The sequence below is a fragment of the Lactuca serriola genome, chromosome 6 (assembly GCF_051521515.1).
Source record: "Lactuca serriola cultivar US96UC23 chromosome 6, Lser_US96UC23_V15, whole genome shotgun sequence".
Classification (NCBI taxonomy): domain Eukaryota; kingdom Viridiplantae; phylum Streptophyta; class Magnoliopsida; order Asterales; family Asteraceae; genus Lactuca; species Lactuca serriola.
In genome coordinates, this window is record NC_136413.1 from 5272749 (window position 1) to 5288655 (window position 15907).

A 15907-nucleotide genomic window follows, 5' to 3' on the forward strand; every position below is an offset into this window, starting at 1 on the left:
TTGCGACCATTCTCGCCACCACGTCATGATGGCCTTGCCACATCGTGGTAACAGGGTTCTCAACAGCTTAACGCATTCAACCAATTCCTTCGAATCTACAGGGCCTCCAACTCAGATCTGGTCCATAATAGGGTCTAGATGGATAACGTTTCCAACTTTATCTAATAGAACCTGCCAAAGTGTATAGATCTCAACTTTAAGGTCCAAAACACTACATGACTTAAGAATTAATCACTCAATCCATAAGGTTACTTGTCCAAAAGCTCCAAAAGAGTCTCCAACACCAAACACATCATAAAGATCGGTGCTTTTCGTACATGCATGACCAATGCATGTCTTGAACTCTTATTAGGCCAAAATAGGGCAAAAAGGCCAAGATTCCATGCATGGCCTCAAAACTCAATCTAAATCAGAACCAAAGAGCCAAATGATCCAAATGGCCTAGAGATTCAAAAAGTTGCAAGCTTTATGAGATTAAACTTTCCAAAGCAACAAGGGAAAGAGAAAAGTGGACAAATCCATAGATCTAATAACTAACTCATCAAGATGAAGACTTTATACCTCCTTAAGATGCTTGAGGAAGATAAACTCCTGAACCCACGTTGCTTTGGACTCCCAATATGATCTTCCACCACCTTCTTCCTTCACAAGCACAAAACACACACACACTTTAAGGCTAAACACTCACACATATAGGCTATAAGAGGTTAAGGAGTTTAAATAGGGCCCAACCCCTAAACTTTAGGGTTTTCTCCAACAACGACGTCATGGAAAAAAATCACCATGTCGTGGTGGCTCATTAAACTCCCACGACCCAAAAGCTTATCGCCACGTCGTGGTGAGGCTTCACCACACCGTGGCCAAAAAGAAACCATCACAATCGGAAACAATTTCATACCTTGATTCGAGTGTTACAAATGATGATTTGGTTTATCAAGGGTATAATCTTCGCCAACGGTTCTGAATGCACAAACCTTTATTTCTACGTATTGTAACATCCGAGTTCCGAATATGTTTTTCCATCCTTAAGGTGGGGGTTTTATAATCCAAAAGAAAGTAGAAGGATGAGGCGAAGTAGAAAGCCATTAATCGTATTTGTTGAAAATCTAAAAAATCTGGAACTTATCGGAGAGGACACGAAGCGACCTTTAAAATACGCGACATGTCCAACCCATTGGGCTAAACAGTTTTATTAGGGCTTTGAGACTATTTAAAGGCCATTAACCACTAGGGTTTCATCATCTCAGCCTCCAATACCCTTAGAACTTTCCTTGACAAACCCTAGTCTCATCTCTCTTCTTTTTTAGCTTTTGGACCATTTGTAAAGCTTATTTCTTCATTTTTTTTAGTGAAGCTTGAAGATCAAGAAGTTTCTCTTGTTGCATGGAAGGAAGATTCAAGTTTAGATCCAACAAAGTTGCATTATTTCTGAACCTTTGTGACTAAAAACTTATAAGATGATATTTGGTTCATGAGATCTTATTACTTCTTGCTTTATGCACTTTTTGGTCCATTTTGCTTGTGTTCTTGGAGTTGAGAGAACTCTTAACACCTTTTATGCACTTTGGAATGTTCCTTGGACCTTTTAAGCTAGGAAAGTTAGGACCTTTTACCTTCCTATTAAGTTATGCAAGTTATATGGTCCTTTAGGTCATTTTTTAGTATTAAAGTTTAGATCCTGCATGTTGGGAGTGTCTTAATGGATAAAGTTGGAAAATTTTATCCATTAATACATTGTTAAAAATCAGATCTGAGAAGTGGAGTCTTTACTTAATGGATTAAGTCGGATTTACCCTTTGGAAGTAGCCGATACACGGCGCGTCTTCTTAAGGTGTGACACGACTTTATGAAAATATGAAATGCAATTGTTTTTGGAGCTAAATCCCGACTATTTTGTCCTGCAGTGGGCGCAGGGCGCCTTCTGACCAGAAGTTGGACTTTTTGACTTTTTGGATAAGTTTGACATCGGGTTAAACTTTAGGGTTTTAGATCATAAACTGAGGTTTGTCATTTATTCAATGATTAGATGGTTCATATAACCAGCCTTTTACATTATTTAAGCATAGATGTGATTTTCAAATTTCTGCGAGGCAAGTCTTCTTATTATACTATATAGGACACGGGGTGTCATGATATGCTTGTTGTCTCTATGACTCCTGTATGATTGTTGGGTAGGGCCGGTTATTCAGGATGGGGCCCATCATTCAGGTTGAGGCCCATATTATGTGATATATGTGGTATTTTGGGGAACTCACTAGGCTTTGTGCTTACAGATATGGAATAAATGTTTTCATGTACTTATTTGGATCGTGGGGAGGTGAAGGTGCGACTGTACACACATACATCAGCATTTTGATGATTTTGTGATGTTTTATTTACAACTCTTGTTTTAGATTATGTTTATGAACAAATGGTTTTATCTTGATTATAACTTATGAAAATTGGTGTTTACCTTTATTTAAATTCGAAAATTATATTAAGAAATTTAGGACATTAAACATATAATCGACGATTTGACAAAAGAGTGAGTATTTTAGACAATTTTATGATGCAAGAACTGCAAAAGCATTACTCCAATACAGAAACATGTGGTCATAACTCATTAATTAGCATACGGTGCATATCTAATTCATAGGATGAGTATTTCCAAATGTTTGAATGGACCGCATAGGAAAGTCTTAAGGACTTTTACAAATATATCATTATGTTGTATGGTCCAAGATATTTGTGTAAGCACTACTTCAATGATGTTCAACGGTTGTATGCTCATCATATAGACATATATGACTTTCTTTGAATGCTAGAAAGTTTGAATTGCCTCCATTGGTTATGGGGTAATTGCCATAATGCATATTATGGTCAATATAGTTGGGTTATAAAGGACACCCGACATTAATACTTGAAGAAATAGCATCAAAAAATCTTTAGATTTGGCATGCCTACTTCGATGTTCATGGTTCAAACTTCAAACAATAACCTCAATGTTCTAAACATATCAACAATAGTCGACAACATTTGTAACAGGACTACACCTGACTGTTCTTCTAAAGTAAACAGAATGTATACAAGTACGAGTATTATCTTGTTGATGGAATTTATTTTGTTTGTTGTTTTTGTATAATCATTGACACGGTGATGGTAAACAATAAAAGTTTAAAATAGCTCAAGAAAGAACTAGAAAATATATAAAATGGGCATTTGGAGCTCTTAAGACTACACCATCTGGAACGACTGAGCAAGGTGGTAAAACTTACAGCCATAATGTGTATATGCATCATATTATACAATATGACTTTAAATACAAGGGTAAAATGATACGACAATATTACGAAAACGAAAACGCTTTCCCAATTATGCCAATAGAGGTGGTACCCCCACTATATGTGACAAGAAGAATGGAGATACATGACTCAAAAACATTACGAGTTTGGCAATAACTTGGAGGAACATATTTATAAATTTAATTATATTTTTTTTATCTAGAAAGGCTAAAATATATTAAAACTAACAAGAAATTAGAAAAGAAAACAATTACATAAAAATAATAGCTAAAGGAGAGTTATGAAGCCAAGCAATCCAACTTATCTTAGTTTTGCTACATTTATTCGAAACCCAAAAGAAAACTTATTTACGATATCATCAAATAACAAAGCCTATGTCAGGGGTAACATTTCCAAAAATGTTGAGATTCCTAAAATTCAAAGACCTCAGGGACAATTCCAACAACAAAATTTTGGATTGAATAACTTTATTTTATTTCTATTGTGATCTTTTTTTCCGTTGGTATTGCTTTGTTTTGAATTTTAATTTATCGTTATCTTTTTTAACATATTTAACGGTTTTTTAAAAAATTATCAAAATTAAATAAAAAAAATAGAAATGTGGCAGACTATTACACCATTTCATTGGTGTCATATACAAAAATAAAGTAAAGTAGAAAAATAAAGGGACGCCTATATTACAAGCAATAATCATGGCAATGAGTTCCACCAATTCTTGCAATCTAATCTAAGGCTATGAGATATGTTCACATCTTATTTATGGGTGAAATTATCTATCATATATTTTCACAATACATTTACTATTGTTTTTCACAATACATTTACTATTGTTTGAACGTGGTGTTTACTAGTAAACAAGAGAGATAAAGAGATTAACAGAATAAAGAGATACAGAGAAATGTTTTTGATTCGATGTGAGAACCCATGACCACTTTCAATCCTCACCACCACCTCACCCATTAGGAGCAGTGTTCACTAGTAAATATCTCCTCCACATAGGATTTTTACGCGTTAGAATACATCCATAACTCATGGCCTAAGGGAGGGAGTAGTGTTATATATATATATATATATATATATATATATATATATATATATAAAGAGAGAGAGAGAGAGAGAGAGAGAGAGACTTAGGTTCAAATGTTTTCACTATCTATTGTATGCATGTATGATTAATTCTGGACCAATCATTTTAGTTATTTTAAGAAAGTAATTAATGCATATTAAATGCTGAAGATGTAATTAATATCCATTATATCTTCAACATATAATATACATTAATTACTTTCTTAAAATAACTAAAATGATTGGTCCAGAATTAATCATACATGCACACAATAGACAGTGAAAACAAAATAACCTAACCCTATATATATATATATATATATATATATATATATATATATATATATATATATATATATATATATATAGGGCTAGGTTAAATTGTTTCTTACATTTATTGTGTGCTAAAATGCACCAATAGGAATTTAGTAAAATTTAACTATTATTTAATTAAATAAAAATAGATATTAAATATTTCCATAATTGTATGTATATTAAATGATATCCATAATTATAATTTTCTTTTTATGGAAACTAATTAAATTCGTCATTAATGTCAGCAATAACATTCTTTCAGAATAATTTCGTGTCAAGGTTTTTATGTTAGCAATAACATTCTTTCAGGACTAACTCACTTAAAATACAATAAAGTTGTACGGAATATGAAAAATAAGGGTGTATTCTAGTAGAATTTACTCTCGTTATGCTAGAATACACTCTTATTATTCTATATATGAACTCATTCTGAAAGAATATTAGTATTGACATTAATGATAAATTTAATTAGTTTCTATAAAAAAGAATTATAAGTATGGATATCATTTAATATACATTTAATGTTTACTAAATTCTTATTGGTGCATTCTAGCACACAATAGATGTGAGAAACATTTCAACCTACCTACCTATATATATATATATATATATATATATATATATATATATATATATATATATATATATACATATATATATATATATATATATATATACTAGTTTATAACCCGTGGAGACCACGGGTATAAAATTAATTAATTTTTTATAATAAAACTTCAAAATTATTAATTAATTATTTTAAATAAATTATTAATTACGAGATATTTTTATTAGTTATGTGAAATTATAATCGTTAATTCAAATAAATATATAAAATTAATTTTTAATATATATTAGACATTTTTTATTTGTGAATTAATGAAAACAATAATATAAAATTGAAAATGGAGAATAAATACATTGACAAATAACATCACATTAATTAGGAGGTCTAATAAATTTAAAAGGGATAACTAATAGATTGACAAGTGGCATCATATTAATTAAGATGTCTAATATAGTGACACGTGGCAAAAGGACTACTCTTTTATTAGTGTGTGTATATATATATATATATATATATATATATATATATATATATATATATATATATATATAGGGTAAAGTGAATATACCTAACAACCTTATATAAGCTTAGGTACCTAACCTCATCAAACTACGTCATTTTACATTAAATTTTCATTGCAATCATCCAAGGTTCTTAAACTTCATTCCTAAACTTGATTTACTTCAAAAAAAATTTGGAAATTCATCATTATATTTCTCCTACATCCTTTCGTTTGTAGCGGTAGGATATGAAGCTCATCAGGTGATATTCGATAGAAAGACGTGATGTAAAAGAAAGATATTGACGAAAGTCCAAAGATTTTGAAAGTAATCAAGTTATGGGGTTGAAGTTTAAGAACCTTAGGCAATTACAATGTAAATATGATACAAATCGATGTTGTATTATGGAGTTAGGTACCTAAGTTTATATAAGGTTGTTAGGTATATTCACTTTACCCATATATATATATATATATATATATATATATATATATATATATATATATATATATATATATATATATATATATATATATAGAGAGAGAGAGAGAGAGAGAGAGATTCTTTGTTACTTTTTCATGTCATAAATGTATGAAAAAAATTTGAAACTTAAATTGAATTGTTATTTTGTTCTAAAATAACTAAAAACATATTCTTACTATAATTTTATTTTATGATTAGATGGTATTTATTTATTTTTATTTTGTGAACATTTTTTAAATGATATATAACTCTTTTTATACTTTTTTAAAATATAATTAGCATGTATTTAACAAGTATGCTTATACGTAATTTACTTTGTGATATACTTTATTTTTTAAAAGTTTATTTTTCTAAGACTAACTTTTTTTGTTATTATCAATTTTATTTGGGAAATTAAATATTCTCCTACCTTTTGATCCTACCAATCCTCCTACTCATTTAAATGATATATTGGTATCCTAAAATATCATAAAATCTCATTAAATGAGTATTAAATGTTACACATGTCACTATTTCGTTGGGTAGGAGGATATGTAGGAACAAAAGTATGAGGATATTTAATTTCTCATTTTATTTTATTTACTTTTCTATTTTATGTATACATAACAGAGAACATCTTTCGAACCACTTGTATCTATCATCCGGAATAACCAAACATATTAATTGAGTATAAGTCTACATGGTGTTATAGGATTTTTGGCGATGAAATGTTGACGTCGATTAGTTTGTCAGTAGCAAACACCATTCCTTGATTAGTTTTTTTTACGAGTGTCAATTTTTATCTGCACATTATTATCGTTTACTATTGCCGCTAAAAAGTTATGATATGTAAAGATGGCACCACACCACACTTGTAGAAAGAAAATTGTAAGAATTACAAAAGCTTATGTGACATCAAATTTTGGTGGACAAAGACATCATCATACCCTTTAGCCTAATGATTAATTAGGCTTATCTTAGTTATTTAATTATGTCATTTGTTTTTGTTGATTATCTTTCATCATATCAAAATGATAAGTCTTGTTCTTTTTTACTACATAAAAATAAAGGGTAAAAAATGAAAATGAAAATGATATTATCAACGAATAATCAAGTAAATTCAAGATTTGAAGCACAAATATTACCATTATTTCAATTTCAAACTTATGGAGTAAAAATGTCATGGGTGACAAAATGGACAGTCGTCACGTATTTTTGTTTACCACAAAAAAAAATTTATTTTTTTCTTAACCCGAACACGATACTATAGCGTGTTTTTTTTGTTAACATGAACATTATCCAATAAAAAACATGGAAAACTCGATAGCACGACAAGAATACCAAAAAATAACCATTTCTATAATGTCAATAAATTCTTGTTAAAACGTTAATCTAAATACAAATAACATGACAAGAATAACATAAAATAACATAGGATGCTATTAAATATATATGGTTTTTGAACACAAACACAAACACGACATACTAATGTGTTTCTTATACACGACACAAACATGAATTTGAAATTGAATTTCGTCCAAATTTCGTATTGTATCGTATATTTATGTCATGTCAACTTTTGTCACCCCTAAAAAATGTACCTTGATTAGTATTTGTTGTTTTGCTTTTCATTTTCTAATATCAATAAGTTTAATAAAAAACCTCATATATATATATATATATATATATATATATATATATATATATATATATCAACTGCTAAAAGTATTCTCTTTTTTCTTTTTTCATACCCTCAAACTTTTTTAAATAATTAATCAACAGATAATATTAGTATTTGTCAAATTTGATTATTACTTTTTTACGGATTATCATTATTAAAGATAATCTCTGTCAAGATAAAAGCAATGGTTGGTTTTCGCTTGCTCTTTATCACACTTGGTTATTCATTGTAAAATGAGTTTGGAGAGGGACTTAAAAGTGAATGCACTAGACTATTAGGGAAACAACAAAAAAGCAAACCTACAGGCAAGTTAAATTTAATCTATTTGACTAACAAAGTGTCTAATAAGATGTTTCTAACAATGAGGTCATGAGTTCAATCTCAGACATATACTAATTCATTCTAACGAAAATCTTAAAATATGGATTAATCGCTTATATTTTATTTTTTCCAATAAAACCATTGAACTTTCTAGATTAACTATTTTAACCTAATTTTAAAAATCCAAATGGATAATTAGAAAAATTATAGAATAAACCTAATATATCAAGGTTAATTTGGAAAATACTAACTCGTCGTTCTAAAAAAAATAGAAAAATCAATATTTTAGAAAAAATTTGGATTAAACACTTGTCTTGTCTTTTATTTTTTCCAGGTTAACCATTTTAACCTAATATAAAAAATCCAAATAGATAATTAGAAAAATTATAGAATAAACCTAGTACATCATGATTAATTTGGAAACTACTAACTCATTCTAAAAAAACTATAGAAAAGCCTATATATTTAGAAAAGTATGGATTAGCCACTTATATTTTATTTTTTCCGATCAAACCATTAAGACAGGTAGGCATGGGCAACGCGTATTCGTGTTAATCCGACGTGGAGGCCATATAACGGCGTTATAACACGCTAAACACCACACCCACCTGGCGTTATTAGGTGTTATGTTAGCGTACGTTAGACTACTCCTATCGGTAGTCTTTTGCAACTAGTTGTTCACTAAAAAAAATCAATTAAAATAATATAAAAAATAAAGATGACGACTAACCCGGTTGATATGAAGGGCCAAAGTTGTCCTGAATTGCTTCTCTCAATTGGCTATATATCAATTATGATGAAAGAGAAATTATTATTTTAATTAAAGGTTAAGTTGAATATTGTCATGAATGTGGGTAGTCTTATGGTGGTGGCGGAAAGAAACGGCTAATCCAACTGGTGCAAGGTTTAAAAATCCGACCGTTTGCAAACGGTCACAAACATATAAAAAAATCTATTAATATAAATACACCACATTTATCTTCATTTTATTTTCCAAACCAACAAATCCTTTCAATATATATAAGATCCTTTCAATTTCATTTTTTTCTATTACATTATTAAAAAATAGAACCTTTTGATCTGTTTCATCCATACAATCATGATATCGACGATGATGATATGTTTGTGGGTATGATGTATCAATATATTACCAACATGATATCGCAAGAGCCAGCTCCACTACTGACCAGACGTTCGGCGTTGAACACAGGTCGTGAAGAGGGGCATAGACATCTAGTACACGATTATTTTATGGATAATTGTGTCTACCAAACAAACGATTTCAAAAGAAGATTTCGTTTACGAAAAAATGTATTTCAATGAATAGCCAATGCAATAGAAACAAGGTAACATATTTACAGTTATTTTCTATTTTAATATATGTTGTTTGGATTATTAAATAATTGCTTTAAAAATTTATTATACGTTCTTTAAATTATTAAAAAGATGTTTAAAAATTTTATTATATGTTTTTTAGATTATTAAAAAGTAGTTTGAAAATTTTATTATATGTTTTTTAGATTATTAAAAAGATTATTAAAAAGTTGTTTGGAAATTTTATTATATGTTTAGGTATGAATATTTCCAACTGCGGTACGATGCCAGAGGCAAACGAAGTTTACAGGGTTGCAAAAATGTGTTGCTGCAATCAAGCTTATGACTTTAGGGGAATCGCCCGATTCTATTGCCGACTATATAAGAATGTCAGAGCGAACTGCACGAGAAAGTTTGTATAGATTGGCGAGAGATGTTATCAAAACCTTCGGTGACAAATACTTGCGCAAACCTTCATTGAATGACATACAACAACTATATGCGGCGCATGAAGAACGACATGGTTTTCCAGGAATGCTGGGAAGCATTGATTGCACAAATTGGATATGGAGAAATTATCCTATGGCATGGAAAGGTCAATACACAAGTGATCATCTTGGATCGCCTTCGTTAGTATTAGAGGCGGTTGCATCACAAGACTTATGGATTTTGCATGTTTTTTTGGAGTTGCAGGTTCGAACAATGACGTAAACATTCTTGATCAGTCACCAATATTTCAGGACCTTTTAACAGGAAAGACACCGGATGCTCCTTTCACAGTAAATGGTCATGAGTATAAGTTCGGGTATTACCTCACGGATGGAATATATCCAGCATATTCCACGTTTGTGAAGGTGTTTCGACACCCGATAGAACCAAGAGATAAATTTTTCAAGAGAAGACAAGAAGAAGCACATAAAGACGTGAAACGTGCTTTTGGAGCTCTGAAAACAAAATGGCACATAGTTGAACATGCAGCACGACCATATGAGTTGGGACACACTACGAGATATTATGTATGCATGTATCATTATGCATAACATGGTGATTGAAGATAAAGGAAGCAACATTGCGGAGTATTCACCTACAGATGGCAGTAAAGTTGAGTAATTTAGATCGACGTAAACACGAACAACTTCGAGAAGACTTGACAGATCATATCTATGATGACAGTGAAGTTGAGTAATTTAGATCGAAAATGTAACTTGTTTCGTCTTTTTTTTTGATTTTTGGTTTTTATCCTTAGTTGTAATTTAGATCGAAAATGTAATTTTTTATCGTTATTTTTTAAATGTTATTTTTAATTTAAGATTTAATTTATATTATAATTATATTATGACATAAATAAAAAAATAAAGAAATTCGAAAATATAGAAAGTAAAAACGTTAAAAAAAAATTAAAAATAAAATAGAAAATAAGTTGTGTTATTACATGTTATTTGGTGTTGCCCATTTCCACCTTTGATGTTATAACACCTATTTATGACTAAGATGATGATGTGACACCTTTTGGGTGGTAACATGTAATAACATGATGCCCACACCCAGCAGCCTAAACTTTCTAGATTAACCATTTTAACCAAATTTAAAAAAAGCCAAATGGATAATTATAAAAATCATAGAATAAACCTAATATATCAAGGTTAATTTGAAAAAATATCTAAAATTACGTTTGGGTTAATTAAAAAATATATATATTAATGGTTAGAACAAAAAAAAGTACCAAATATATAATGATTTATTGTAAATTGGCAAAAACAAAACAAAATCATTTTTTGTACATAATAATAATAATAATAAAATCTTTTTTTTTGTGATTGGGAAGCCTGATCAGAGAGCTCAAAAATAAGCTTTGTTTTTCCCCTATGTATTTCCAAAAATGCCCCAAGAACTAATGATTAATAAATAAATAAAATAAAACTAAAAATGAGCCTTATATAATACAGAATAAAGCAGGTCTACAAGCACCTGAGCTGAAACTTTTCTCTGCATCAATGTATGAAGTGGGCCCCTCTCCCTACATGGACACAGATTTTCTCATGCTGACATGTCATATTCATCTCTCCATTTTTTTTTTAAATTTAATTTCAAATTCATGCTCTGAATCTTTCTGCCCATGTTATCTTACTACCAATCATGAATCAACATCAAGTTATTAAAATCACACAGAAAAAGTAGGATTCATTTTCTTCACATTTCAAGATTCTCAATAAAAATTTGACCAAAACTTTTTCTTTTTTGGTGTATTAAAAATCAGCAGTTAAATTTGAAACAGACCCCTACCCATATCTTGGGGGTGCAATGACATCAATTTCATAACCTAATTTCATATTTCCAAAATTGCCCTTTTTCAAAAACATCACCATACAATAATACAGTGTCTGCATTCGTGCAATGACAGCAACTTCATAAATAATTTCCTATATTTCCAAATTACCCTTTCAACAATGTGTGCATCGGTGCAATGACAACACTTTCAAGATAACTTCTCATATTTCCATAATTGCCCTTTTCAAAAATATCAACAACAGCTACATACAGTGTGTGCATTCGTGCAATGACAACAACTTCATAACATTTTCCTATATTTCCAAAATTACCCTTTTCAAAAACAGTAACATACAGTGTGTACATTGGTGCAATGACAGCAATTTCATAATAATTTCTCATATTTCCAAAATTACCCTTTTCAAAAACATCAACAACATAAACTCTGTGCATCAGTGCAATGACAGCAAATCCATATAAATTTCTCATATTTCCATAATTGACCTTTTTTCAGAAACATCAACACATAATACAATGTATGCATTGATGCAATGAAAGCAAATTCATAATAATTTTTGATATTTCCAAATTTACCCTTTTCAAAAACATCAGCATTCAGTGAGTGTGTGCAAATAATTGCTCTGCAATGAACTGAAAAAGAAGAAAAACCAGTACCTTTTGTCTGCACAAACCATCAATGTAATTTAAGGCATTTGCAGTGATACAATAACAACCTGTTAAAAAGGAAGTTTATTTTATAGATCACAAAATAAAGACTTCATTTATTTTTTTCCTTCAAATCCTGTTCGTGACAAGACCTAAAAAGTTAAAAAGTCATAATAATGTAAGGTTACAAATGTCTTTAATGCCCTTAATACCATGTTATATCAATTAACAACAAAATGATGAATATAAAGATCAAAGTCAAAAAAAAAAAAAAAAATGTACGAAACTATTCCAGTACCATTTATTAAATGACAGCTAAATGTTTTGGGACCATTTCATAATTCAAATATACAAATTATACAAGACTTATTATCACCAGAAATTTGATTAGGTTATGGACCACATAAGTTTTTATTTTCTGTAAATTTACAGGCAAAATAGGTAGAGATATTAGTATTTAGTAGCACCCTATATTATGTGGGACATCTAGATTAAAGAAGGTTTGTATATTATATATATACATGGATTTATTTATGTAGGACACAAAGGTAAAAGAAACCCTAAGGGAAAACATATAAGCACCCCACACATCAACTCAAGATTCATCCAGAAAAAAGGTTCACACCTCATTTTGATAGAATGTGTTCCCAAATTCAATAGCATATCAACAATAATGAACATTGAATCAATGTATGCATAGAGACTACAGAGGCATTTCTTTACAATCGCACATTAAGATGTTTCATTGAATTCGAAATTCAGAAGATATGTAAAATCCATAGCAGATTCAATAAGAAAAAGCATGCTAGTGGATTTGTATATCTGTAAGATAGAAGATTCGACAAATCACTCAAAAAATTCTAACTACGAAAACTATACAACAATAAGATGGCGACATCTTTGATATATAAATTTGTAGCAAATACGATTCGAAACAATGATTTTTTTTATATAAATTGTACATCGTACGAAACAAAAATAGCGATGACAATTATCGCAACTAAAGTAAAAAGAAGAAACTCACAATTCAGAATGTGAAAGATGAATGACGCATTAAGAACACCCAATCCAGCGATCGTAGCAACATCAAACACGAAATGTCGTCGAAGCAAAACCTAGAAGAAGGACTAATAGTTGCCTAAGCTACAACACCATCAAATTGAAGCTCTTAACACTCTCAAATTCAAACAATTTTAAGATATCAAAATGTTTGGAATTAAATCGGATGAAAGATACAATTGGGAAGAGTGAAGCAAACTCTAGAATTTTCAAACGGATATTTTTATTTATGTTTTATATTTGTCTATTAAATTTTAAAGAATTTTGACAAATCTTTCTTCGATTAAAATAAAATTATAGTTAAAACATATTGTTTTAAATAGATGAATAAAAAAATAAATTTGAAATAATAATCTATAAAAATAAATATATATTTATATAAGAAAAAATAAGATAAATTTCGAAAATAATATCATATAAAAATTAAAAATAGATAAAATAATGTTTTTATACATCCAATATTTTTTAGATAAAAAATAAAACAAAAAATATTTAATAATGTATTGTAGTTTAAATATTTTAGATAAAATTTGTACAACAATTTTTTTTTATATATTAGGTAAAATATTTGAACTCCGATTAAAATTAGTAAGTTTTAATTTTTTTATTTATATAAATATTATATTTTCTGTGTTTTGGTATTTTGCATTTTTATTTGATTTATGGTAATTAATACAAGAGTTAGACTTTTTTTTTTAATTTCACAAAAGGTCCTCAGGCCAAAATTCCTAAAATGTCAAAAACGTTCATTATCCAAAATTTTCTCAACTTAAGAGATTCATGTAATGATCATTTATTATGAGGATCATTGAAGTGCAAAATTTTGTCCAATGAAATCATTCATGAAATAAAAAAGTTTCATAAAGACTGCTTTGAGGACAAAATCAAAACATAAGTATCATTTCTAAAATTTTGTCAAATGGGGCCATTTACGTTTTGATCCCTTACACAATTTTTTTTATAGTTTTTGATTTTATGAATTACAAACAAGTTCTCCATCACAATGTGCGAGGTAACTTAAATACTAGTTTCTATAAAAATTACTAAATATATAATGTGAATTAAGTTATTATTATATTTATGTTTTAATTTTATTAGATTTTAAAACCACAAGAAAAACATAACGTATTATCTTGATGTTTAAAAAAGCTATTATGTTATATTTTTATCCATATGATATGATTGATTTTGCCAAAATTAATGTTTTGTTACCATTTTATGGCAACTTACTTTCATTAAAACCATAATACAACAATATGTATTCATTCAAATGTTTATTAGACCAATGTAATTGAGAGTGATTTTAAAATTTATTTAATAGACCCAGGCAAAAATGATCATGAAGCATTAACTTAGGCAAGATCATACCATAAAATGGTTTTATTGAACAAAAATATAACTAAAATGGTCTTAAAATGAAAATGATAAACCGTACTATCTAAGTCTACCATGTAAATCCGCCTCAAAATCCACATGTCAGGTCGATCATTAAACACTAGCAATATTTCAAGTGTGTCAGGTTTTAAAATATAGACCTCTTGTGCGGAATTTTGCTCTTCAGCCACTAAGCTCACAATTCACACCATGGGGACAAAGATATAACATGATAATTTTTTTAGCATTAAAAGATAAAATGGTGGATTTTTTTTAAGACTCTCCTGATTTTAAACATTATAAGTTATAAATTTGAAATGTGTTCATATTGTCATAGTTATGTCATTTCATGTAAATTTTAATGAAATTAAGTGATATCGAGAATTAATTTTATACAACAAGACAAGATTGTAGCAAAAAGAAAGACGTATTTGAAGTATACTTATAAAGCTAGCATTTTTTCTTGAATCTTATGCATTTGAAACCCCCATTATTTTTTCATTTCACCACATTCATTTGAAACTCCCATGACTTTTCAATTTCCTTATAATAATAATTATAATTTGGTAATTAGGTTAAATAAATATCAAATCTAAAGTGTATTCATATATAAACTAAATTTGAATATTAAAATAATATCTTTAATTCTACTTATAAAATTATGTTTTTTAAGTTTTAACATATTATACTTAATTTATTAGTTTTAATAAATTGTTGGATGTAAACAATTATCATTTTAAGGTATAATTTTTTGAATAATTTGTATAAAATACTTAAACTATTAATTAAAATATAACATTATAGGCTCAACTTAAATATAAATTTTATTTAACTTAAACAACCCAAATATTATTTTATAAATAGTTAAAAGTGATAAATTATAGTGTCTTTCTAATAATGATTGTAAGTTGGTTAATAAAGTTAAATAAATATCAAACCTAAAGTATAATTATAAATAGACTAAATTTCAATTTTAAAATAATATCTTTACTTCTATTTATAAAGTTATGTCTTTAAATTTTAACATATTATA

General features: G+C 28.7%; 1 protein-coding gene and 1 long non-coding RNA gene across 2 annotated transcripts; one reads left to right on the forward strand and one right to left on the reverse strand.

The window, feature by feature from the left end:
- Positions 1 to 9894: 9894 nt before the first annotated feature.
- Positions 9895 to 10617, forward strand: LOC145059473 (uncharacterized). Its single transcript, XM_079007323.1, has 3 exons — positions 9895 to 10102; positions 10201 to 10437; positions 10562 to 10617. Exons 1-3 carry the CDS (start codon positions 9895 to 9897, stop codon positions 10615 to 10617), a joined length of 501 nt encoding a protein of 166 aa, XP_078863449.1.
- A 1541-nt stretch (positions 10618 to 12158) lies between these two features.
- Positions 12159 to 13699, reverse strand: LOC145058249 (uncharacterized). The gene is made up of 2 exons (XR_013686285.1): positions 13466 to 13699; positions 12159 to 12593 (listed from the first exon to the last, which is right to left on the reverse strand). It is a non-coding gene; the product is annotated as an uncharacterized LOC145058249 (long non-coding RNA).
- Between the last annotated feature and the right edge of the window lie 2208 nt (positions 13700 to 15907).

Coding starts and splice junctions, on each gene's coding strand:
- LOC145059473 (XM_079007323.1), top strand. CDS start 9,895: ATGTCAGAGCGAACTGCACGAGAAAGTTTGTATAGATTGGCGAGAGAT. Junction 10,103..10,200: donor TTATCCTATGGCATGGAAAG/GTCAATACACAA, acceptor TTGGAGTTGCAG/GTTCGAACAATGACGTAAAC. Junction 10,438..10,561: donor AGCACATAAAGACGTGAAAC/GTGCTTTTGGAG, acceptor TGGTGATTGAAG/ATAAAGGAAGCAACATTGCG.